Source organism: Rousettus aegyptiacus, unplaced genomic scaffold (assembly GCF_014176215.1).
Source record: "Rousettus aegyptiacus isolate mRouAeg1 unplaced genomic scaffold, mRouAeg1.p scaffold_m13_p_3, whole genome shotgun sequence".
Lineage (NCBI taxonomy): Eukaryota > Metazoa > Chordata > Mammalia > Chiroptera > Pteropodidae > Rousettus > Rousettus aegyptiacus.
This window is the reverse complement of record NW_023416306.1, coordinates 132,463,159-132,488,017: the sequence shown is the minus strand read 5'-3', so window position 1 is coordinate 132,488,017 and position 24,859 is coordinate 132,463,159. Positions and strand designations below refer to the sequence as shown.

The 24,859-nt window shown below is 38.5% G+C and overlaps 2 protein-coding genes across 3 annotated transcripts in view; both read left to right on the top strand.

Moving 5' to 3' along the window:
• The window catches only part of CLPX (caseinolytic mitochondrial matrix peptidase chaperone subunit X), a 30,254-nt gene extending 23,475 nt beyond the window's left edge, over positions 1-6,779 (top strand). Inside the window, exons 11-14 of the mRNA XM_016141043.2 lie at positions 480-779; positions 2,373-2,465; positions 3,755-3,861; positions 5,063-6,779. Of these exons, the coding sequence (XP_015996529.1) occupies positions 480-779; positions 2,373-2,465; positions 3,755-3,861; positions 5,063-5,153 (591 nt within the window). The 3' untranslated portion in view covers positions 5,154-6,779. The remainder of the gene's footprint in view (positions 1-479; positions 780-2,372; positions 2,466-3,754; positions 3,862-5,062) is intronic.
• A 3,650-nt stretch (positions 6,780-10,429) lies between these two features.
• On the top strand, positions 10,430-23,024 carry PDCD7 (programmed cell death 7). 2 transcript variants are annotated; one of them, XR_004956234.1, is made up of 6 exons: positions 10,430-11,338; positions 13,300-13,438; positions 16,724-16,960; positions 17,229-17,316; positions 18,922-20,705; positions 22,925-23,024. XR_004956234.1 is itself a non-coding variant. In XM_016141045.2 (5 exons), exons 1-5 carry the CDS (start codon positions 10,457-10,459, stop codon positions 19,043-19,045), a joined length of 1,470 nt encoding a protein of 489 aa, XP_015996531.2. In that variant the 5' UTR covers positions 10,430-10,456; the 3' UTR covers positions 19,046-22,532. The 2 variants fall into 2 exon arrangements, 1 of the variants encoding a protein (XP_015996531.2); XM_016141045.2 differs by lacking the exon at positions 22,925-23,024 and having other exon boundaries at positions 18,922-22,532.
• The last annotated feature ends 1,835 nt before the right edge of the window (positions 23,025-24,859 follow it).

The window sequence follows — 24,859 nt, the reverse complement described above, 5'->3', positions numbered from 1 at the left end:
TTTTCTTATAAGGCTGCTTGTCCCATAGGCACTGCTCTTGTTTACAGTATTAGAAAATTGCAGAATGATTATTATCTCCATTTTCATAGTTCTTACACATTTTGGATATCACACTAATCTAGAGATCTCAGAAAAACCTTGCAACATCATTATGTGAATTTTAAGAGACTTCCCTTGATATAGTTCTTATTTATCACCTTTTACTAGAATTCATTCTTTGAGAGTTGATTGTTATATAGTGGTTATGTTCTCAATTCTAAAGGCAGATAGACCTGAGTTCTAATTCAGGCTTTACCACTCAACAGCAAGAATTCGGTCAAGGTACTTACTCTCTCTAGGTCCGTTTTCTTCAGTTATAAAATGTGAATGATAATAGATAACTTTTTTCTGATCCAAAGATCACATGAGATATGCACGCAAAGTATTTAGTACAATGCAACTTCATTCTGCTATTTATAACATCCATTTTTCTTCGACAGTATCTTGGATTTGGAACACCATCTAATCTGGGGAAAGGTAGAAGGGCTGCAGCTGCTGCAGACCTTGCTAATCGAAGTGGCGAATCAAATACTCACCAAGACATTGAAGAAAAAGATCGATTATTGCGTCTTGTAGAAGCCAGAGATCTCATTGAATTTGGCATGATTCCTGAGTTTGTGGGACGGTTGCCTGTGGTAGTTCCTTTGCATAGCCTAGATGAGAAAACACTTGTGCAAATCCTAACTGAGCCACGTAATGCTGTTATTCCCCAGTACCAGGCCTTATTCAGCATGGATAAGGTTAGATTTTTATTTTTTATGCTTAGTTAATATATGGGTTTTTGCTATTGAAACTACATAAATTAGCAAAAATTAAAAAGCAATCCAGTTCATCTGGAATACTAGCCTAAACCTCACTAAAAATCGATCTAGGAAAATCAGGGAAGGTACATTTTGTTATTTTAGACATTTAAGAGTTGGCCTTATTTTTTTCTTAATTAAAATTGCCATCGTAGCTTAAAGTCCAAGGATATATATAGAGAGAAATTATTCCAGCAGCCTACTCTCAACCCCTCAGGCCAGATATACAGGATTGTCCTTTCAGCCTTGAAATTCTCAATGTTTTTGTTGCGACATACTATGTATACTTATTTCTATAAAGTTTAATTAGTTCCCACATCTATGACTCTGCAGCTAGACACTGGGAGGTCACTCAAGCCCACACATCCAATCACATTGAAAATATTTTGGGTTTTATGAACTTAGTGTCTCTAAATATCAACGTCCCTTTCTCCAAATATCAGTCTCCTCTCCATTGCCACTACCTTAAGTCATTTATCATTCTTCACCGTGACACATGCATTTGGTTCCTGATTAGTTTCTTTCAAATCTGTCTCTGACCATCACCACCAAAATATTATTATCTTCCACTTCCAGAGTGGATCATTTTTAAATTATTGAGCACAGTGCCCAGCAAACAGATACTGAGTTCTTAACTATTTATTGAATGAATAAACAGAAAGCTAATTATTTTACTCCCCTCCTTAAAATCCTTCAGGGGTCCCCTGACCTTATTTAGATGCCCCCACTTTCATGTTCCCTTAATACTATGTGCATACACTATGCTCTAAGTGGTAGTTTGCTAATTTGTCAACCCCCAATAGACTTAAGTTCCTTGAGAACAAAGAGGGTATCTAATTCATCATTCAGTCTTTAGTATATAAACACATGGGTTAAATAAATATTGTATAAAGTCCTAGAAAGTCCATGTTAATCTAGAATAAACCTCTTCAAGGACTAGGACAAACTTGAAATTCATAATACTGATACCTTCTTATACATTAATTGATAGAAACAAATGGTGATGATTGAAGGTGGAGTTAAAAAAAAAACATGAGAGGAATAACTCAATTAAATTTAACATTTTTTTAGAGGCAGAAATTAACCAAAAGTTGTTTAATACCAAGATCTTGTGAATTCTAATGTTCCAAAGTTGTTTGTTTTAATAATAAATTTTCTGTATTTTGAAATGTGTAGTAATTTAGAGAGACTTGTCTATAGAGTTTTACTTTTGTTATATAGGATGAGAGAGTAACACTTTTTAAAATGCACATTTTCTAGTAAGAAGTCGATAGTCTAAAAGTGCTTTAGTCTGAAAGGGAACAGGGTCAGTCAAGACAAAGATTCTGGTCCTGTGTTTCTAAGTATTAGTGAATCAGTGTACTTAACCCTTTGGAACTTTTTTATCTGTAAAGTCAGGGCATTGGTCCCTTTTGTTCTAAAAAGACCAGTACTGGTAGTAGATACTAATAGTTGATAGATAAATGCTGTATGATTATATTCAGAAAATATCAAGTATTATTTAAGTTCTCATTTTTTAAAATGTATTTATAGTGTGAACTGAATGTTACTGAGGATGCTTTGAAAGCAATAGCCAGATTGGCACTGGAACGAAAAACAGGTGCACGAGGACTTCGATCCATAATGGTAAGTTGATGTTGTTATACAAAACTAGATTATTTCTTGATCTGAGTTTTGAGACTATTAAGCCTCTGTGTTTTTCCTTTGAAAGTATATCCAGAGAATTGGCCCAGTGGTGTTTTTGAGATTTTTTTTTTTTTTTTTTTGGTCACAGTAGATTTTATCTTTCTTCTTCCTAAAAAGAAACTTTAAGGTGTTTGTAACAAAAAACACAGAGAATACAATTAATGAAACAGAAAATCAGATCAAAGGAGAGAGAATTTCAGAAAATTCTATACAGGCTTTTTGACTAAGCCCCAGAGTGCCTTCTCAGACCCATTGAAATCCTCATTCATTGTTGTTTGAAATTAAGTTGCAGATACAAAACATTGTACCTCTGAATTCTTCAGTATGGCATGAACTCATTGTCTTTTTATTTTGTAACAAATGTTAGAGACCCAGCCTATTTTCAGCTACCTACTCTCTTCTTCAGAGTTCTCTCCCCTAACTGCAAGGTCTGGTTGTACAGTGGGTTACTCTTTCCCTATATGCTGCCAAAGCAAGTGCATGTTCCTATTCTCTTAAAAGGATTTCACTGCTAAATATTACTTCTCTCATCTCAATAGGACTTTCTGATTGGAACTACACATTTATCACAGACAGTCTGAGATTATACTCTTTAATGAGGACCTAAACTTCAAGTGTTGCTTATTAAGGACAGATTAAATAAAGATGCAAACTAAAATAGTAGAAGATATAGTTGACTTTGTTTAGGAAATTTAATGTATTCAACCAGTATTTTCCTTAAGATGGAATATAATCCAGCCCTTAATTGTAGGCTAAACTCGTCTTCTTTAATGAACAGCTTTAAATATGCAGCACTTGAGACAAATGCTTTTGAAGTCATAGTCCAAAATTGAAGAGTTTGGTAGAGATTATTTAGGATTAAATCATTTTCAAAGTAAGGGATTACCAGTTAATCTCCTTGGTCATAGAATATGCCAGGAATGCTTATGAGAAATATCAAATTCCAAAAGTATAGTCTTTTTGTATGTTAATGGTGACCTAAGTAGATAGAACTACAGACAAATAGCTTTCCCTTATAGAATGACTTCTCTCTGAATTTAGTTAGAAGCTGTTTTAATATGAAGAATATGAAAGCTTTTACATTGACGTTCAACATTCAGTTCCTGGTGCATAATAGGGACTCGGTAATATGTGTTGAGTTAATGATTTCTATATGTGGCCTATAGAATATAAGTATTTTGTATGTAACCTCAGTTTTCCATGTCATTCATTTATTTTTATCTCTTTAGGAAAAGTTGTTATTAGAACCAATGTTTGAAGTCCCTAATTCTGATATTGTATGTGTGGAGGTTGACAAAGAAGTAGTAGAAGGAAAAAAGGAACCAGGATACATCCGGTAAAGTGTATTGTCAAGACTAGAACAGATCTAAAACTTAAGATCAGCTTTTTATTGCTGTGGTGTATTGGTCTTTCATAAAAATTGCATAAAAATCTCTATGTTCATAAGGGAAGCAATAATCTCAAATTTTCTGTAAAAATTATTCTAATTTTGGTTTATAAAATAATATTTGTGAATCTTTTTGAAGCTCGATCTTCAAAATTAACATCCATTTTTTTCCCTCTGAGGAAGAGATATCAAAAGAAATCAGAGTAATCCAGATGAAGAGATTTAAATGAATTTTGCTACTAATTCTGTAATTTGTGAATGACTTGTTTCATGTCTTTCACAAAACCAAAAGTTTGTGGACATAATTTTTCTCTCATTTGTATCAAATCAGTTGACAAAGTTGACACATCTTTCACTACTTTATTTATTTATTCCAGGGGTCAGTAAACTTTCTCATAAAAGGTGAGATAAATATTTTAAGGCAGCTACTCACACTGCCCTCGTAGCACAATAGCTGCCATAGACAGTCCATAAATGAATGAACATGTCTGTGTTCCTGTAAAGCTTTATTTACAGAAATCGAAGATGGGCTTTATTTGGCCTCTAGTCTGTAGTTTACTGACTTGATCTATTCAATCATTATTTATTATACAATGCTTGCCATTAATGTTACCTACACAAAAATTTTTAACTGTCACAAGATATGGTATGTTTTATGTTTGCTTCTAAGATAACTTCAAAGGCAGTTGACTGGCTTTGAACAACCTTAGTTATTCAAAGAGACAATCTTTTATTTTTATTATTTAATGACATTAATATATAAAGGAATTGTGTTCTGATTATAATTTTGATTAATTTTAGTGAAGTCAGATTTGGTCAAAAACTGTCATCTTTACCGTAGACATATGCCAAATGTCAGGCATTTGAGTTGAAATAATGGATTCTAATTTTTTGCTGGAGAAATGGATTTTTTAAGCCTTCATAATTAAAGCCTTATTGCCAGTTTATTTCAACAATATATTTATTTGGAAAAATTACTTGTAACTCTTCGTCATAGGGTTTAAACTTTTTTCCTCTTTCGCAACCTTAATATTAAAAATGCTCAATATTTTTTTTATGTGGCTTTTCTAGTGAGATAGATTATTGAATCCAGAAATCATGCTTATCCATAATTTTTAGTTTTTAAAAAACTGATGGCTTTTCATTATAGGGCTCCAGCAAAAGAATCCTCTGAAGAGGAGTATGACTCTGGAGTTGAAGAAGAAGGATGGCCTCGCCAAGCAGATGCTGCAAACAGCTAGACTGTCAGACTTCTGTATATAAAGCTTTTTCCTTCTTGTGTTTAGGATCGTAACTGTCTCTACAGTCTGACATTAAAAGCATTGGATCTATCTTGGTTATCATACATGGTCAGGTGCCTTTAGGGTAAAAATCAGATCATGTATATTAGGTAACATCACATTGATTTATACAGCAAACATGTGGACTTTAATGACACAATGTTCAGAGATAAAATGTATATTATTTTGGTTCAGTTTTTAAAAAATATGCTTAAATTCTTAGGTGTTCTTTTAAATAATGCAGGTGTTGCAATAACTGTGGATTTTACAATAATGTTACTCTACAAATGGGAAAATAAATTCTTTAAAATTGAAGATTGGGATACCATTATTTAGTTTAACCCTTTCTACCCATATTTGTTTCCTGAAAATATTAGAATTTCATTAATCTTAAAAATTTGCACAGGTAGTTTACAAGTAGTTAAAAATTTCATCGAAAAAGTACCCTGGAGATTCATATTTTGATGGTTTGTTTAGCTGTATTCTTAGTTTTACCTAATGTATGACACTAACTTCCCATTTGGTACTATAAAAAAAAGCCATTCTCTTGCTGACTTGTCTGATTTATTTGCCATCTGTAATGCATTTTTAGTACCATGAATGAGCAGATGGAATTGAAGCCTGCCTTAAATCTTCAGGAAAAGATTACATCTAATTCTAAAAGTAACATTCACTATCAATCATAACTGCCATGTGCTAAACTAAATAAAATATCCTAACATTTTGCACTTACCTAAAGTACTCAGCTAGTTTTTTTTCTTTTCATGCTGGATATTTGTCTAATTCTTTGGCTTCATAGAACATTAAAGAAAACCTTTGCTATCAGCAGAAGTTAATATGTTCACACTAAAAAATAAGTTATTAATCTTCATTTGTAACAAAACTAAACAGTGGGAGGAGTTTAGGTGGCTTAAAAATTAAAATTATTTGTTCCATAAATATTAAAATATTTGGGTACCTTTTAAGATTTTTCTTCTAAAATGTTAACACAATTATCTGTACTATTCATTCAGCTCAAACTTCCTTGAAATTGTTTAAATCAGAGTACATCGAAATATATGGGGGTTTTTTGGTTTATAGACTCATTTTCCTTTTACCCACTTTTTCTTAGGAAGAGAACTTTAATAGCAGATTCTGAGTCCCATTGATGAAGAGTTGGGCTTTTTATGATGTAATAAGAGACATGAGATATCTATTTATGGCTGGAGTAGGATCAGAAATTCACTTTTGCAGAGTGTTTAAGCCTGGTTGCTATAGTATGGAACAGAAACAGGTATCTTTAGTCTCTCTAGCAATGGTTAAACTTTTTTCCAGGAAGTCTTTCATATAACTGTTCATTATCTTTCTCTTGTGGTGTCATTTTCCTCTTTGTAGAGTGAAAATTGGAGTAGCTACTAAATATATTAAGGGTAATCATCCAGAAATGGACTAGGAGATGTTTTAGTCATAACAACTTACATTTGGTTTTGGAAGTTGTTAACACAGCATAATCGATGTTTTTAAATTAAACACAACTTAGTATAACTACGATTTGTATCTTGAAACTTACATTTTGGCATTTGAATAAAACAAAAGGACTAAATGAAAGCTAGTGTTGTGGTGTGTCCATAATGCAGTGACATTTTTAAAGGGACACAAATATCATGAGCTGCTTTATTCTAGTGATTGGTTAATCCTTGGCACTTTCATATCCCTCTCATTCTCTTAGTTGTAGATTCCACAGACAAAAAGTCTGTTATTAAAGTTTATATTAAATATATTTTTTTAACTCTTAAATATCCTGCACAGTCCCCACACTAGGGACAAAGACCCAGCTTTTCAAGAAGCTTACTAGTCTAATAGAAAAAGCAAACAAACATCAGTGCATCATAAATGGAAGTGAGGTAGGTACCAGGTGTGGTGGCACAAAGGTGGTGGCTCAGATGGATCTGGAAGAACAAGAATTTTCCAGAAAGCAATAATGAAAATTAAATTTCAGAAATGTGAAACAACTAGAGAGCTTTAAGAATTTGAGAAATAGGCAACAGATTTGACTTAACATTACTCCCCTGAGATGATCATTTAATACATTGTCCTCTCCAACTGAAGACTTTGCCTCATATTTCATTGAGAAACCATCAAAAGATAGAAGTCATCTTCCTATCATCAAATCTATAAGCCCACCTGCTTTGGCACTCAACTTTTCAGGTTACAACTGAAGAATCCCTCTTCAAAACAATCACTGTACATCATTATGAAGAGATCCCATCATCCCCTCATTCCTCAAGGCATTTAGTTCTTTTTGTTAGTATCTCTACGTTATTATCTTACGTTATTCATCTGCCTTCTGAATCATTCCCAGCAGTGTCTAGACACAGCCTAGTTTATTTTTCACTTGTCTTTCTGACTACATAAGTTCCAGGGTAAAGAGCATGTCCGTTTTGTTAACTATAACAGCACCTACCATAGTGCTTCATATAGTTGGTGCTCCATACATTTTAAAACAAAAGAATATCGTATTCCAGGTTAAGTTGCAATTTTATGCAGAAAGTAGAGTGGTGCATTATCAAAAGAGTTTTAAGCAGAAAAGTTGTACATCTTAAGATGTATTTTAGATTGTCAGGAAGGGGAGGCTCTGAGGAAAATGAGAAACATGACTAGGGACCTACTCACGGACATTTCTCCAGCATTTGCTCCTCTATCTCCTACCTTATCACTCTCCTGTTTTTCAGATCAGTTCTCATCAGCACACAAAACAATTCCCTGAACCCAAATTCCCTCCACAGTAAACTAGAGTGAGAAGCTATTGGAAGGTTTCGCACAGAGAAATGACATAATCTGACAAGTTTTCAAAGACCGTTCTGGTTGCAGTCTGAGTGAACAGACTATAGAGGAGCAAGGATTGAATCGGGGATACTTGGGGCTATTGTAATAAGCCTGCTAAGAGATGATGGATTGGTCTAACGTGATAGCAGTAGGAGTGGAAGAGTGGATGGATAGGTATTTTTCTAAATTCTGTGAAAAGTGGTATCCCATGTTCTTCAGTGGGGTAACTCAGTATTATAATGTCAATTACCCCTAATTAATTTACATACCTAATGTTCCTATAAAACACCAGTAAATTTTAAAATCAAAACTACGTAAGTAGATTCTAAAAGATCATATGGAAAAAAACAAGAATGGTAAATAAGCAAAATGGTAATGTACACATACAGTGCCTACTCTCACTCTGTAAATTTATTGCAACAACTGAGATAGTTTCTATTACCAACCCTTCTTAAAGACGAAGAAACTGAAGTCCAGTGGTTAGCTTTTCCAAGGTCATACAACTAAGTAACAGCCAGGATTTACCCCCAGGCATACTGTACTGATTCCAGAGCCTCTTCATTTAACCAACATACAGAAAGAATGAAGAGGTGCTGCTGCTTCATTCAGTGTATGAATGAACAGGCAGATCAATGGAAATAAAGGTGAAGTCCAGAAATAGGTCCCAAATGTATATAGGAATTTAGTATCGGAAATGGTGATATTTTAAATTAGGAAAAGACTATTCGATAAATGATAATGGCAGTATTCACCCAGAAAATATAAAGATATCTATACCATACCTAACAATTTTAAGATAAAAACAAGCCTTTAAATATTATGTAGAGTATTATATAATATATAGGATACAAGGAAATTATATGTAGAGAGAGTATAAAAGATTTTCTGAGAAATAGGAGCGGCCCCTTGGGAAGTGGGGTCAGGCTCTTATTGGTTCTTTTCATGACACAGAACTGGACTCTTACCCAAGGAGTCAACCATTACTTTGGTTTAAAAAGTAAAGAGCTAATCATGTGATGCTGGGGCAACTGGACATCCAAAGTAGGGTGGAAGTGGGGAGATGGGAGGAGAACCTTTACCTAGGTCTCACGCCTTATACAAAAAATAACTCGAAATGGATCACAGACTTACATGTAAACCTATAAAAGTTTTAGGAAAAGCATAGGAGAAGAATTTCAGGATCTAGGGCTCAGTAAAGAGCTCTTAGACTTGACTCTAAAAGCATGATCCAAAAAAGGAAAAACTGGTTAGTTGGACTTATCAAAATTAAGAACTTTTGAAAAAAGTTCTGGGGGGGGGGAACCCCTGTTAAGACGATGAAAAGACATAAGCTGGGATAAAATATTTGCAAATCACATATTAGATTTAAAAAATAGTATGTAGAATATATAAAGAACTCAAATTCTGAAGATTAAAAAAATCCAATTAGAAAATGGGCAAAAGACTTGATTAGACATTTCAGTGAAGAGGATAAACAGATGGCAAATAAGCACATGAAAAGATGTTCAACATAATTAGTCATTAAAGAGGTGCGAATTAAAACCACAATGAGATATCACCACATACCTATCAGGATGTCTAAAAAAATAACATCTCAAAATGCCAGAATGCAGAGAAACTGATCTTTCATATATTGCTGGTGGTAATATAAAATGGTGCATCTGCTCTGGAAAACAATTTGGCAATTTCTTTAAAAGAAAAGGTTAGTGGTTGCCAGAAGTTAAGGGACGTGAGTGTGGCTATAAAAAGGCAAATGAGGGATCCTGGAAGTGATGGAAATCAATGTTCTGCATCCTTTCCTCTCCGCCTAAAATCCTCCAGTAGTTTCCCATTGTTCTTAAAATGAGATTCTGTACTGTCCAGTCTCTGTCCACCTCCCAGAATCACCAACTTCCCTTAAGGCTTTCTATGCTCCAACCACACCCGCATTCTTTCAGTTCTCCTACTAAACCTACTTCTACTAGGGGGCTTTCGCAAATGCTGTTCCCGTCTGAACTGTGCTTCCCTTTCTTCTTCTGTTTAACTCTCTCTCACTTCAGACCTCAGATGAACCCTCAAATCCTTAGGATAACCTTACTCAGCCTCTTTGTCAAATTCTCCTACAAGCTCTTCTTGCCTGTTTTCTTCTTTGGTAGCACTGTAATTAAATTCGCCGCTGCACTTTACATGTGTTTGCATGATTACTAAAGGTGTTTTTCTTTACAAGATAGGTAGTTACCAGATGAGAGGAACTGTATGTTAGCTCACTGTCTGTAAAGCAGCTAGCTCCGCACTTAGACTGCTCAGTTTAAAAACTATTTATGAAGGAGAGAATGAATTCTCTCCCTGATGCACCGAGCTCTCTGGGCTCCGCACGTCACACTGGCGTCGCTCTTGGTACTACGTCACTTCCTCCCGGAATCCGGTCTCGGGAAACCACTCAGATTCCTGTCACTTCTCAGAAACCCTCGGTGGTGGCCATGGCTCTGCCGCCCTTCTTCGCCCCGGGTCGCCCGGGCCCGCCGCCCCCGCAGTCGCTGCCCCCGGCTCCGTTCGGCTGTCCGCCACCGCCGCTGCCCTCCCCGGCTTTCCCGCCACCTCTTCCCCAGCGGCCCGGCCCCTTCGCAGCGGCCTCCGCCCCCTTCCTCCAGCCCCCGCTGGCTCTGCAGCCCCGGGCCCCCGGGGAAGCCTCTCGCAGCGGCGGTGGTGGTGGCGGCGGCAGCGGCGGCGCATTCTACCCGGTGCCGCCACCGCCGCTACCTCCGCCGCCGCCCCAGTGCCGGCCTTTCCCGGGGATCGACGCTGGCGAGCGCCCGCGGCCGCCGCCGCCAGGCCCGGGGCCGCCCTGGAGCCCGCGCTGGCCAGAGGCGCCGCCGCCGTCCGACGTGCTTGGGGACGCGGCCCTGCAGCGCCTGCGCGACCGGCAGTGGCTAGAGGCGGTGTTCGGAGCCCCGCGGCGGACGGGCTGCCTGGTGCCCCCGCGCCCGCCAGCTGGGCCCAGCCTGGGCGAAGTGCGCGCGCGGTTGCGCGGGGCACTGCGCCTGGTGCGGCGGCTGCGCGACCTGGGCCAAGCCCTGCGCGAGGCCGAGGCCGACGGCGCGGCCTGGGCACTGCTGCATGCTCAGGCCGCGCCGCTGCGCGCGGAACTAGCCGAGCGACTACAGCTGCTGACGCAGGCGGCCTATGTGGGCGAGGCGCGGCGGAGGCTGGAAAGGGTCCGGCGCCGCCGGCTGCGGCTTCGCGAGAGGGCTCGGGAACGCGAGGCCGAGCGGGAGGCGGAGGCCACGCGAGCAGCGGAGCGCGAGCAGGAGATTGATCGCTGGAGAGTCAAGTGCGTGCAGGAGGTGGAGGAGAAGAAGCGGGTAAGAGCAGCGGATGCGCATGGGAGTAGGGGTCCCTAGTGGTGTTTGAAGTGTGAAGGGGCGTGAAGCCTTGCGCTGCCGTTTCCCAGGGCTAAGCCTCTTTTCCTTATCTGTAAAATAAAAAGATAGTTTGCCCTTCCAACCTCGTATGTCCATATTGAGTGCGTGTTAATGATGTATAGTACACAACATAAATGCTCTAGGGGCACTGCAAAGCCCTGTAAACACGAAGTGTGGCGTTGCAGGGATGACAGGTCCCCTGTCTCCTGCTCCAACGTTCAGACATTTTGACACTAACATTCAGAACTAACAAGCATCTGGGTCCTTGTATCTTGTACTGCTCTAAGTGATTTTAAGAATACAAAATATAGAGAACTTGAGGCCTTGCCTTAGAGAACATAGACCCTCATGAGCGGATGGGGCCATGGTGATGATGTTTCTGGGACCCCTTTGTTCATAAGTTTTAAACCGCATATCCCCCAGGTTCAACGACGTGTTTTTGAACACTCGTTATATACTAGGCACTATCCTAAGGTCTTTATATACACCAGATCGAGGATCCTTTTAACAACCCTGAGAGGTAGGCAATAATATCCCAATTATACAGATTAGGAAGTTAAGGCATGGGGAGGGAGGTTAACCTGCCAACAGTTACACAACTGTTTTTGTGGCAGTTTCATTCCTGATTTGACCCCACACTATCTGATTCCAAAGCCTGTTGATCTTAAACTTTTAAGTAGTGGCCAGGGTGAAACTGAAAACTGGTCAAATTGTTGTTTAAAACATTATCATTACTTTGAGTGCCTCTAGGCACTTGCCCTCCCTCCACTTTCCACTACCAGCTAGTGTTTCCTTCCTCTTCCTTCTCCTTGTGTCTGCTTCTACCCTAGAGTCTAATGTAATTATCCTCTGAAGTGTATTGATGGCAAGCTTTGGCTTCAAGCCCCCAGAAATACCAGTGCTTTAATGGAAAATACTTGAAGACAAGGTCTTAATCTAAGGGAGTCTGAGTCAGTTCAGACATTTAATGAGGGTCCATTATGTACCAGGACCAGTGCTCAGTGCTAGAGTTGGAGATGAGTAGGACATAATGCTTGTCCTTGAGGGGCTTAGAGCCCCATGGGGGATCATGTCAGTACAGCATGGTTTGTGTTAGGATTTCAACTGTAGGTGCTATAGGAGGCCAGAAAAGGAATATCTAATCCACCGAGGAGAGTGTCAGGAAAGGCTTGGATGATATAGTGACATCTGAACTGAGTCACGAAGGAAATGTCAAAGCCAAGTGAAAGCAATAGGTGCAGTTCCAGGCAGAGGGAATAATAAATGCAGAAGAGTGAACCAGCATGGTGTGGTTGAAATGGTGGAATTACAGTCACTGATTTGACAGCTTTAGAAAGAGCGCTTTGGGCAAAAGCATCCTCACCCACAGTGAGAATGTTGGAAACAGAGTCCCTTGAGTAGCAGCTTGAGGAACTAGTTATTTAGTCTACATGTGAACCAACTTAAGAGTAGGATAGGGTCTTCAGATGTTTGAAAGGCTGTCATGTCAATGAGATCCTTGGCAGTGGAGTTTTAGATTCTCAGAGTTGTAGAGTTCTGGGCCTTTCCAACCCCATTCCTTATCTTCCCTGCTATCCTCAATCTTTGGGTCCAGGTGTCTGCATTTTTAATGAGAGCCCCAACTTAACAAGGTAAGTTGGATGCACATGTTCTTTGGACCACACTTTGAGAAACTCTGATGAAGAAACAGACCAGCATCCACTGGAAGCTGCAGAGAGGATATTCCTTTGGCTGGACTAGTGTAGAGGAAAGTTGTGCACAGCCCAGGAAATTGGCATGTAGATCCAGTAGAGTCTCTCTTAACCCTGGGACTGATCCTCTGAAATCTCACTGCTGGGCAGCTGATCTCTGCTGTAAGTTTGTTCCTTATACTAGGTCTCATGGGTCTTTTTCTCTTCCAGGAACAGGAACTTAAAGCTGCCGCTGATGGTGTCTTATCTGAAGTGAGGAAGAAACAAGCAGACACCAAAAGAATGGTGGACATTCTTCGGGCCTTGGAGAAATTGAGGAAACTCAGGAAAGAGGCTGCAGCAAGGAAAGGTAACTGTGACTTTGCATTTCTACTTGCATTTCTTCTTCTTCTCTTCCTTCCCTTTCTTTACCATAGCATCTCCCTTTGCCTCAGATTTTTGAAGAAAAATGCTTGATACTTTATTATTTTCACTCAGTAGATTAACTGAGCTTGTCAGCAATACCTGAGGCAGAAAGCCTCAGAATGTGTTTAGCCCTTGGTAGCCAAGGTTGAAAAGAGAGGCAGGTGTGGGAACTCATGCACTGTCTACCCCTTGACTCATCATTCCCTCCTGAGGCATTCCTGACCACATTTTTCTGAGTGAGGTTGACCTGACTGGTCAACTTTACCTATGCGCCAAGGTGAAAGCTATCCTATCCTTACTGATGCTTCAGAAGGTGTTGAAAACTTGGCATGCTCCTTCAGATACATTTCAAACCTGAAATGTTGATATTTGAAGAGGTATGAATGTTCGGACACTGCGGGGAGTGTGCCCTGCAGACTGCCCTCTACCTCGCCCACCCATACCTGCATGTCATTTTTGTTCTCAGAAAACCTCAGTGGTCTCCTTTTGTCTTTAGAGGGAACATTTGTTTTCCAGAAGTTCCCCAGTTATGTTTTCCAGTTGCCTGTCCGGATCTTTTCTCTTGCCAGTCTGTTCATCTGGAGGGCCGTCAGCCCCATCTTTGCCATTTTAAGCTCTCACATCCTTCAGAACCAAGTTTAGATGCAGCATCCTCCATCCTTTCCTGGGCTGAGGTGACCTCCTGTTCCTTCTCACTTGCACCTGGTTTGGACTGTATGCTGCCTTATTTAGTAGGCCATTGACATTCACCAAGAATATTTGAAATTATGCAGATTAGAAATACAATGGCAGATGATTTCCCCTGTGTAGTTTAAAATATGAATGAAAACTGATTCAGGCCCTTAATAAAGATTAAAGAGGAAATAGGAGATTTAAAAAAAAAAAAAAAAAGCAAACAGTGAGTTCAACTTACTAAAAGTTTGCCTGTGAAGAAAAGGAGAGTGCAAGATGAGTATCTGGCAGTGTGTGTTTGGGATGAGATGGGGGGAGGGGTCATATCTTAGGGTCATGGGAAAAACGTGAGCATGCTTAAATGCTGAGCCAAGGACTGAAGAAGAAAGGTCAAAAAGAAACAGAGGGATAGTTAATGTCTCAAGGTCTTGCAGGAGGTAGCAAGATTCCAATCCCAGGTGGAGGGATTAATCTAAGTAGAGAAGGACTCTGCTTCTACTGGAATGAAAATGAAAGAGACAAGAGGATGGGTAGTAACGCAGATGATTGAAATCGGGGGGCGGTGGGGGTGCAGAAAGTTAAGGGATTTCCCACCTGGTGGTCTCTCCTCTTTGGGAAGTAGATGGTTTACTCTAAGAGTCAGTGGAAAAGTAGGGCTTTCAGAGAGTAGTGAAGTAACTGCTGTGAGGAATGAGTGAGAGCCAAGCAGCGACCCATGGGAGTGTGGTTGAAGGGAAGTACTACGAGCCCAGCTGATGTAACAATATACTGGCACCAGGTCACATAATCAAAATGGCTTCTTCCAGGAGTACTCTGCAGCTGTCAGGGGAGAACGGAGTGCAGGGATATTAGGGTTTTGCTTTATGGGTGACCACAAGTTTTGCTGAGAACAAGTGGAAAAAAAGTAGAATCTGATACATTGGATTAGAGGTTCTAATGAAGCTGACCATCTCTAGGGAGAAGGAGGTAAGAATATTAGCAAGGTAGAAATTTGTAATCACAAAGAGAATAATCAGGTTTAAGACTTTAGAAGTGCAAAGTTTTTTCTAATCATGCAAAGGTTCAAAGACTGAATGAGGCCCCAAGGCGTGGGTGGCCAAAAGAGAGTAAAGGCAATTGCTATCTAGGAGCTGCAGGAACTAGAGGAGTTAAGTGGTAGAGGAGTGTCAGTACCTAGGGTCAAGAGGAAGATTGGGCAGGGAGTGCCATTTCCAAGGAAATGTGTCCAGGTGACCAGGAGTAATGGACAAAAGGTCGAGGGAGATGTGGGTGGGTGGCGCAGACCCAGCAGCCTAAGATTGGGGCAGACTACAGCTCCTTAAGGGGTCTGGAGGCACTTATGGACTGATGAAGTATCTATATATTTTTTTGTACTGGCGAATTTTAATAGCTGTAACAGAGACCGGATAGCTGACAAGCCTAAGATATTTACTATCTAGCCCTTTACAGAAAAAGTTTGCCAATCCCTCGTCTAAGTAAAGAAATTAAACAAAACTATGAAATTATTATAGAGCAACATAGTGTCAGCTTAAATTTGCCTTTGCATAAGAATTTTATGTGTATCTGTATTTGGAAAATAATGGCCCAGCAACTTAGTAGAAGATGAATTTGAGTTATAGAGTTTTCATTTCCAGTTGGGAATAAGTGAATAGAAACCTGTTCAAGCAAAGCAGTCATGAGAAAATTATCTGGAGAAATCTTAGCCTTGGAGGTGAAGATAGGAGAGCAAATTCCATGACCACTTAGCTGCAGTGGTAGAGGGAGAAAAGAAGCAGATCTCCAAGTTAAATAGCTTCACAACAGACCGAATTGTCATACTTAAGGAACCATTATTTTGTGCCATTATCAGCCAAAATTGAAAATTTAGTGCTATAAGCTAGATATTTACTTCACTAGTGGCAACATAAATTGCTAAAACCCTGGTGAAAACCATTCATTCATTAAATAAAGAAATACCTATTAATTTTTTTGTGTGTGTCAAGTGTTAGATACTGAGTAAATGTATAGCTTTTTAATGAAACAGTTTAGTACCACATTTAAGTAATCTTGAAAGTATCCATAAAATTTCCACTTTTGAGAATCTATGTTATAGAAGTAATCCATAGGAAAGAAAAAAGTAACATGCCCAAGAGTATTCAATGTAGTATTTATTATACAGTAACAGGACATTCGAAACAGTCTACATGTCTAGGAATAGGGAGCTTATTAAGTAAATTATGTTACATTGATTTGATGAAACAGGATAGGGCCACTAAATATAAAGACAAAAAATTGACATGGAGATTTGGAAATTACACACATATTATGTTGAACTTGCTAACGTGAAGTTGCTAACATATAAACAAAAATGACTAGATGGTCAACATGGGAAAATAAAAATTATTGATTATGATAATGAGACTAAGATTTTCTTCTTCCATATATTTGGTATTGTCCCTGGTGCCAAAAAGGTTGGAGACCACTGGGTTAGAATCTACTTTGAGTCTGTTCCTTATAACAAGGATTTGGGGATGAGAACAAGTTGTAAATAAAATACCATTTGGATCTTTTTACCCAGGGGTCTGTCCTCCAGCCTCAGCAGATGAGACTTTTGAGCATCATCTTCAGCGACTGAGAAAACTCATTAAAAAACGCTCTGAACTATATGAAGCTGAAGAGAGAGCCCTCAGAGTAATGTTGGAAGGAGAACAAGAGGAAGAGAGGAAAAGAGAACTAGAAAAGAAACAGAGGAAAGAAAAAGAGAAAATATTACTTCAGAAGCGTGAAATTGAGTCCAAGTTATTTGGGGATCCAGGTAAGTTTCTCTGTAACCAGTACAAAAAGGAAAAATACTAGATTGACAGCTCTTTTCCTCATGGATGATCTCAACACAAGCTAAGTGGTGGTAGGCAGCAAATGACACCTTCAGGGTTTGAAATTCTACACTATATGCTAGAAATCATGGATAAAGATGAAACACATTTAATCATATTGTTATAATCATAGGCTCAGTCACCTTTCCTTGACAGACACACTTTAGATAGGAAGTATGGTGAAATCATATTGTGCCTTTTCTTTTTCAGATGAATTTCCACTTGCTCACCTCTTGCAGCCTTTCCGACAGTATTACCTCCAAGCTGAGCACTCCCTACCAGCGCTCATCCAGATAAGGTCAGAAGGGCACTCTCCCTGTTGCCTGTATCTTCTTTTTTTTTCTAAGTTTGTTATGGGTTTATATAAAGTTTCCACGTTTCAAGGATGCCACATACTTCTCGTTCAGGCCTCATTAATCCTTGAGAAGTAGATACTCTATTTAACAGGGGAAGAAACTGAAACTCAGGTCATGACTTACCCTTTTGTATTATACCATGCTATAGCTGTTGAGTTACAGCATTGGCTTCCATTTCTTAGTTCTGTTCTTCTGCTAAACAGACCCTCTTTGTATACTTGCCCATGGAGACTTTAAGATTCTTGCTGACTTTTGCAAGATCTTATATGTCAAAGATAAGAAAGCTAGGAACAAAGAGTTTCATCTTCATCTGCAGTTACTAATGAGCTGGGTAAACTTTGTAGCTCTCTGAGTCTCACTTTTCTCACCTGTAAAATGAAAACCGTGGACTAGAATGGGCTTTAAACTTTAGCAGTAGTACTCTTCCCAAGTGTAGTCTTAGGACAAATCAGTTTATAAAATAGAATGAATGCTTGGGTTCCGTAGGCATCTTAAATCTATAATTGACTAAAAGCACTTCGTTGTTTCTAGACTCCCCAGATCATCTCAGGGCCTACGGGTCTTCAAAGTCTGGTTTGAGAATCACTGAACTAACTGATCTCTGAGGTTTCTTCCAAAGCTCCAAAGTGCTCTTTAGCATACCAAGTTTATGTTCTGGGGAAAGTATATTTCTTGCTACTATGAAAGTTTTAGCTTTTAAACATAAGTACAGTCAATTCTTATTATTCACAATAGCTGTGGACACTGAATTGGAGAATACTGAATTGCTGCTCATAAAGGAAATATAAGGCCAGGTTCCTATGAGCCTCTAGCCATGGCATTTTCATCAACTAATCAATACATAACATTGTTTTATATCTATTTCTTCTTAAAGACACTTAATATATATTGTTGGTTCATTAACATTGAACTCATGGCTAACAGCATGATAATTTATGCCTGAACGTGGCTTATCTAACATACATATATTCTCTGGAAGGCATATCACAGCCTTCTCATGCTAGCCAGCACTTCATCACTATACCTGGGGGCCATTTTAAACAGCAAAATTGCCATTAAAATGCATAAAGATGTGGAAAATGTGGTACTAAATAGACTGCAAGAGACATTTATAGTATGAGAGTTCAAAATAAAGCAGAATGTCACCTTGTGCAGTCTCAGTTGCAAATGTACGTGTTTGGTGACTCAGGATTTTTTACTGCTCTGCGCATGTCGGCAAGTGACCACACAGGCACTGCAAGTAATGATTTGGGGCTTACAAATAAATTTTAGTGAATACATAAATTTATGGATATGGAATCTGCAAATAATGAGGATTGACTGTATATTCATTATTTTGTTATTTGTAAGGTTATAAATTCTTTGTAGTTTTTCCCTTTATATGTACATTTAATAAACATAGTCTTGCGTAATTCTAGAAATGAGTTCTTTAGTGGATTAGTATATCAGTCATTGAAAAGGTAAGTCCTGAAACAATATTTAGTTACTGTATATCTTGCTTGGAATGAAACAACAATAAACAATTGTTCTACAATGTTTTTATTAAGGCATGATTGGGATCAGTACCTGGTGCCATCTGATCATCCTAAAGGCAACTCCGTTCCCCAAGGATGGGTCCTTCCCCCGCTCCCCAGCAACGATATCTGGGCAACTGCCATTAAGCTGCATTAGTAAATATGCTCCAGGAGTGCGGTCCAGCCAACGCTCTTTCCAGCTCTGAATATTAGTGATACTGCCATCTTGTGCTGTAGACTAAACCACAACCTCTAAACTCTGCATGGCATGCCTTTACCCAGAAGTTACATCTTTCTTCTGTGCTCTGTCCTGGCCAGAGGTGCCTCTTGAATCAGGAGATTAATATGGTTCTTCAAAAAAGGACCTATGTGAACTAGGGTTATTACCATAAGCAGTGGCCTTGGTTCACAGAATTTTGCCTCTGTTTTGAGGGGCTTGGTTCAGAGTGACTTGTTTATTTACTCAACTTCCTTGTGTGGTGATGGGTAAGTACACTCCATACACTCAAAGTATGCACTGGATAGATATAGCAGTCCTTCCCCCACTACTGAGTGTGAAGGCAAGCTTGATAGAAAAGCTCCTTACCCTTCCTACCCAAAGAGCTCTCTAACTTCCAGGAAGAAGGGTCAAGAATGCTTTATCTGTGGTTTTGCGAATCCTACTTTTGGTGCAGCTTGAGAGGCTATAGGCTACAGGCTGGGCTGCCAGAAAAGCTCGTGCCTAGTCAGTTAGAGAACTCGGAATACCTGAACTTGGAAAACTAAAGTGGATCGTGTTTTAATGGATGATGGCTACATATTCCTTATGTTAGAAGGATACTAATGAGTGCATCTGCTTTTTAAGTTCCTAGAGGTCTAGTTTAGATCCCCAAGGATACAAATTTATTTCCCTATGGAAGTGGGACCTTAATCTTACTCAGTCACATTGTAGGGGCTGGTATAGATATAGAATATTCTTCAGAATACAAGCTCTAAAAACATCCATATAGTTGAAGCTAGGGAAAAAGCAGATAAAAAATTAATAAAATTTATTTTTTATATTCATTAATAAATGCTCTTGTGCTTGGAGATATCAATGATATAACATGTCAGGTTTTTAAAATTTTGTTTTATTTTCCCTTTTGTCATTTATTGTTATTTATATTTCCAAAAAGCTAAATAAATATCATTTTTATTTTTTAGTTTGAGTCTTTGCCCCCAATTTGTTGCCTCCCAAATCACTACACACACTTTCACATTGATAAAACATATTTTCACTCCAAAATTCAAATTTATTAAATAGGCATTTGCTACAGGAAAGTGAATCTCAAACACCAACTTTGCGGAATCCAACTCTGGATAAGCAGGAAAGGACGTCATCAACTTTGGACATGATTTCATGTAATTGGAAGTTCTTGGGTGCGAGTTACTAACACCGTTGTCCCTTTCCATTTAATTTTCACTGTTCAGTTTATACAGTATTCATTACAGAGTTAACAGGAATGCAAGCCGGCACTCCTCCAAAGTGTGTGTCTGAGCTCATAAACCACAAAATCTGATGTGATTAGCCTCACGTAACCCCACAGGCCTGTGTGCCATTTTGTTATAAATCTCTGCCATTTGCTGCCTGATGAGATGCAGGAAGAGTAAAAATAAAAGATTCCTTGTACGGTGTACATTTGGTGTCCAGACAGTGCTACCACGAAGACATCTGTATTGATGAGGCAGGGAGTGTGAAGCAGGGACTCAGGAATCAGGCAGCACAACCCGAGAAGGCATTTAACACCAGGTGAAAAAAACATTTCGTCTTTCCTCTCAGCTTCTGCAGTTTTAATAAAGTGAGCATTATTTTTGTTTGTTTTGGTTTTGTAAGTTTTTCCTGTTTTGTTGTCTTGTGTAGTTGTGGTGGCAACAGCCACCGGTACTTTATGGGTTTAGAAAGACTTATAGTTGTATCTTCAATTATACTTCTGAGAATATGGACAGTGTCATTGTAATCTTATACCACAGTCTTTTTTATTGTGGGAAATTTCAAACATACTCAAAGAGAATGGTATAATAATTTTTTTTACTTACACCTATCGTCCAGATTCAAATAATTATCAACTCAGGGACAATCTTGTTTTATCTGTACTCCCACCACTCACTCTGGATTATTTTGAAGCAAATCTCAGACATCGTATGTGTAAGTTTTTCAGTATATAGCTCTAAAAGATATTTTAAAAATTTAAGCATAGTGCTATATCGCACCTAAGGAAATGAATAACTTAAATGTCATCAAAAGTCCAGTCAGTGTTCAGATTTCTTTATCTCATAAATGTGTATTTTACACTGTTCAAATTAAGATCTAGATGCAATCTATGCATTATTGTTGGTTGATATGTTTATTGTTTCAAATGATCTATAGATCTTTTTCTCTTGCTAACTCCTGAGCACTCTCTCTCCCTTGCAACTTATTACTTGAAATCAGGTCATTTTTTTTCTGAAGAGTTCCCAGTCTGGATTTTGCTAATTGCATCCTCGTGATTGTATGTTTCTCTGTTTCTGTATTACAGTTGAGCTGTGTTGTCTGAAATGGTAGCTACGTATGGTTATTGGGCAGTTGAAATTCAGAGTGTGAATTGAAATTGAGTTTGAATTGAGATGTACAGTTACATATGTGGCTTACATTTCTCTTGGACAGTGCTGATCTAGAGGCTTGATCACATTTACATTGGAATTTTCTGGCAAGAATATTTCATAGACCTTGTGTGTCCTCCAGGAGGATTAATGCCTGGTTGTCTCTTTGTGATCCTAGCAGCCATTGATTATCAAGACCTAGATTCATTCATTTTTGGGTTGAAAAATAGTGATAGCTTAATTCTGCCATTCTTTCCTTAAGTATTAGCTGGAATACTTCTAAAAAGAGAAATATCCCCTCATCAACTATTTGGTTACCCTGGCGTACAATTTGTATAGGAAAGGCAAGAGGTAAATATGTAATTTTCTTGATTTACTAGTTTTTAAAATAATGGTTTTCTTGCATCCTCCAAAGGTGACTAGTGAATTTTGTATTTAAGTATCATTATGAATTGAATCTAAACATATTTGTCGTTTCACTCATCGTTTTCTTTATTGCTTGCCTCACCTTTAGCCAGTGGGAACCTCTTTAATTTAGCTCCTGAGATTTCACTGAATCTCAATATTTTGTTCCAGGTTTATTTTGCACATTTCCTATCTCAAGCCTGGAAGAGTCATTTTCCAATGATCCTGGTTCCTCTTCAGTGGAAAGGGTTTTTATAGGTCACAATCTGCAGAATAGGGGTGCCCATTGTTATTGCTGGTCATTGTTAGTCAGTTTTTACTCTTTTTCAGTCAGAACTAGGAACTATAGTTCTGTTGAGCCTCCAGCCCTCTTCTAAATCATGGTTCTTACACCTATGCCTAAGTACTCTCTATATTGAACATAAATTAATAGAGAAATAAACTTATTCAAAGGATACCCAGAAATGTGTTGATTCATCATGCCAAGTATGGAAGATTATCTTATTTTCCAGTAGAAGACATCCTAGACTTGTGAGAAACTCAAACAAAAGCATTTATCTTTAAGAAATTAAGTAAACACAGGGAAGAACAGAAAATGAAATAGATTAGAATCTGTTAACTTTTATTTTTACTTACAGTTGACACTCAATATTATTTTATATTAGTTTCAGGTGTATGGCATAGTGGTTAGACATTTATATAATTTATGACATGATCTCCCCCTCCCCTCATTAGTCTAGTACCCACCTGGCACTATATATAGTTATTACAATATTATTGACTGTATTCCCTATGCTATACTTTACATTCCAATTTCATAACTACCAGTTTGTACATCTTAATCCTTTTACCTTTTTCACTTATTCCCCCAACCCCCCTTCCATCTGGCAACCATCAGTTTGTGTATCTATGAGTGAGATTAGTTATATGTTAAATACTTGAGTCTATGACGTCAAAGACTTTGCTATAAGCCAACCAACTTAATCACTTTAAAACCATTCATGTTCCTGTGTCCACATGACTTTCGTGCAAGGATGTATCAAGAGGCTTAGCTGGAATTATACCATCTGTTGAAGCAATTCACTCACTTCTACAAGTTTTGTCTACAGGGACGATATCCTGGGAATTACAGGGTAAGTACAAAATATGTCTTGTTGCTTTCAAATAAATACATAACATATAGAAAGAATGTGAATGCTATGAAGAATTAGCAGTGATACATTTTAAGGGCTAAAGGTTACATGAGGCATTTCCAACTAAATCAGTTTTATTTTTAGTGCTTGTAACAAGCTGTTCCCATGTAATTAACTGTTTACTTTTGGGTGCATCCATACAGTAGTTCCTGACGTTCCACACCTGGCTATCTATGAAGAATTTGTTTCCAGTGCAGGTTCCATTTGCCTTTTGGAATAAACTGGATTTTTATAGTCTCTGAAAGGAAGATTGAAGTCTCTAAGGCAACTGGTGTTAGAGTGCATAACTATGTAGAGCAGGAGACACTTCTCAGCTTTATTGACTCATGCTTGCTAGGATCTGGATACCAGGATTTGAACTTTGTTCTTGGGAAGTGATTTTTATTTACCACTTGCCAGGTATGATTTTAAGTACTAGAGACATAAAAAGGACTCCTGGAATTAGAGTCTAGAATAGAGAAGCTTAAAATAGTGATAAAAGGTGGTAAAAGTGGTAAAAGGTGGGTAATCACCAATTTACATTTTTTTATTGTTCAAATATTTTTAAGTCCCTATTGAGGCTCAGATAATTTGCTAAGTACAGGGCTATCATGGCAAGTAAAAAACCAAATACTCCCTAATGTGGGTTTTGAGGAAGATATAATCGAACAATTCATAAAAAATGTGCTGAGTGCTTTGAAGGACAGGTATTGCTCTACAAGATTAATTAGGCCTTTTTTTTTTTTTCCAAAAAAACCTGAGTGTTCTGTAATGCATTTAGGTAAAATAATAGAAAATATGTATCATATAGTAAGGGTAAGAATTATTATTATTCAATTTCCAGATGTATGTGCTAGGTCATAAAGTCAGTCAAATGCATTTCATAGTATGAATCACAGTAAAAAAAAATCTTGAAAGCCACTGTCCTAGTTGGACCTATCCAAGTTTGGGGGGTCAAAGCTTTTATGAGGAAATGGTTTCAACTGAGCTCTAAATGAATAGCTATTAAATAGTGGGGATAGACAAGGAAGCAGAACATAGTGAGTATCTGAAATAGCATATGCAAAGGTCCTTTGTTGGGCCAAGACACCAAAGCACTTGAAGGCCAGCATGGCTAGAGTAAGACTGGGGTGAGAGAGGAGGGTCCAGACAGATGCTGCACAGCTTCAGAATTTGTCTTGAATTTGATTTATTCTGAGTGCAGCTAGGAACTGTTGGAGTCTTGTAAGCTGAGGAACGGCTTAGTTTGCTTCTTTGAAATGGTCACTTTTGTCCCAGTGTATTGAGTAGAATTACAATAATAAAGCATAAGAGAATACATACCAGTTGTCCATGAGAGAGAGAATAGGGGTTTGGATTACCATGATAGCAGTGGAGGTAGCATGAAATGACGACTCCAGAGATTTAAGAGAGAAAACTTGGCAGGAATTTGAAATGGGTAGCAGTGAAGGAGAGGAGAGTATAGGGATGAGTCCCGAGCTTGGGCATTTTAGGCATTCCTTGCAATACAGAATCCTGGGCAAGGAGGAGCAGTTCAGGAGAGGGGAAAATTAGGAGTTCACTGAATATGTTGAGTTTGAGTCACCCTTGAGATATCAAGGAGATGCCTTGTAGGTAGTTGTATTTATGAGTTCGATCTCGGAAGAGAACTGGAGAATTTAATGTGAGAGTCATTGACATATAGGTTATTGAAGCTATGGGCAAGGATGGAGTAATTTAGAGGGTGTAATGGAGACCTTTAAAAATAATAATGTCATAGTCTGGGCTCCCTATAGACTGATTACTACTATAATCCC

Bases quoted from the DNA above. Each gene is read 5' to 3' on its own strand.
- PDCD7 (XM_016141045.2), top strand. From the start codon at position 10,457: ATGGCTCTGCCGCCCTTCTTCGCCCCGGGTCGCCCGGGCCCGCCGCCC. The intron at 16,961-17,228 runs GTAAGTTTCTCT...TTTCTTTTTCAG, and splicing joins CAAGTTATTTGGGGATCCAG to ATGAATTTCCACTTGCTCAC. The intron at 17,317-18,921 runs GTCAGAAGGGCA...GTTTTTATTAAG, and splicing joins CCAGCGCTCATCCAGATAAG to GCATGATTGGGATCAGTACC.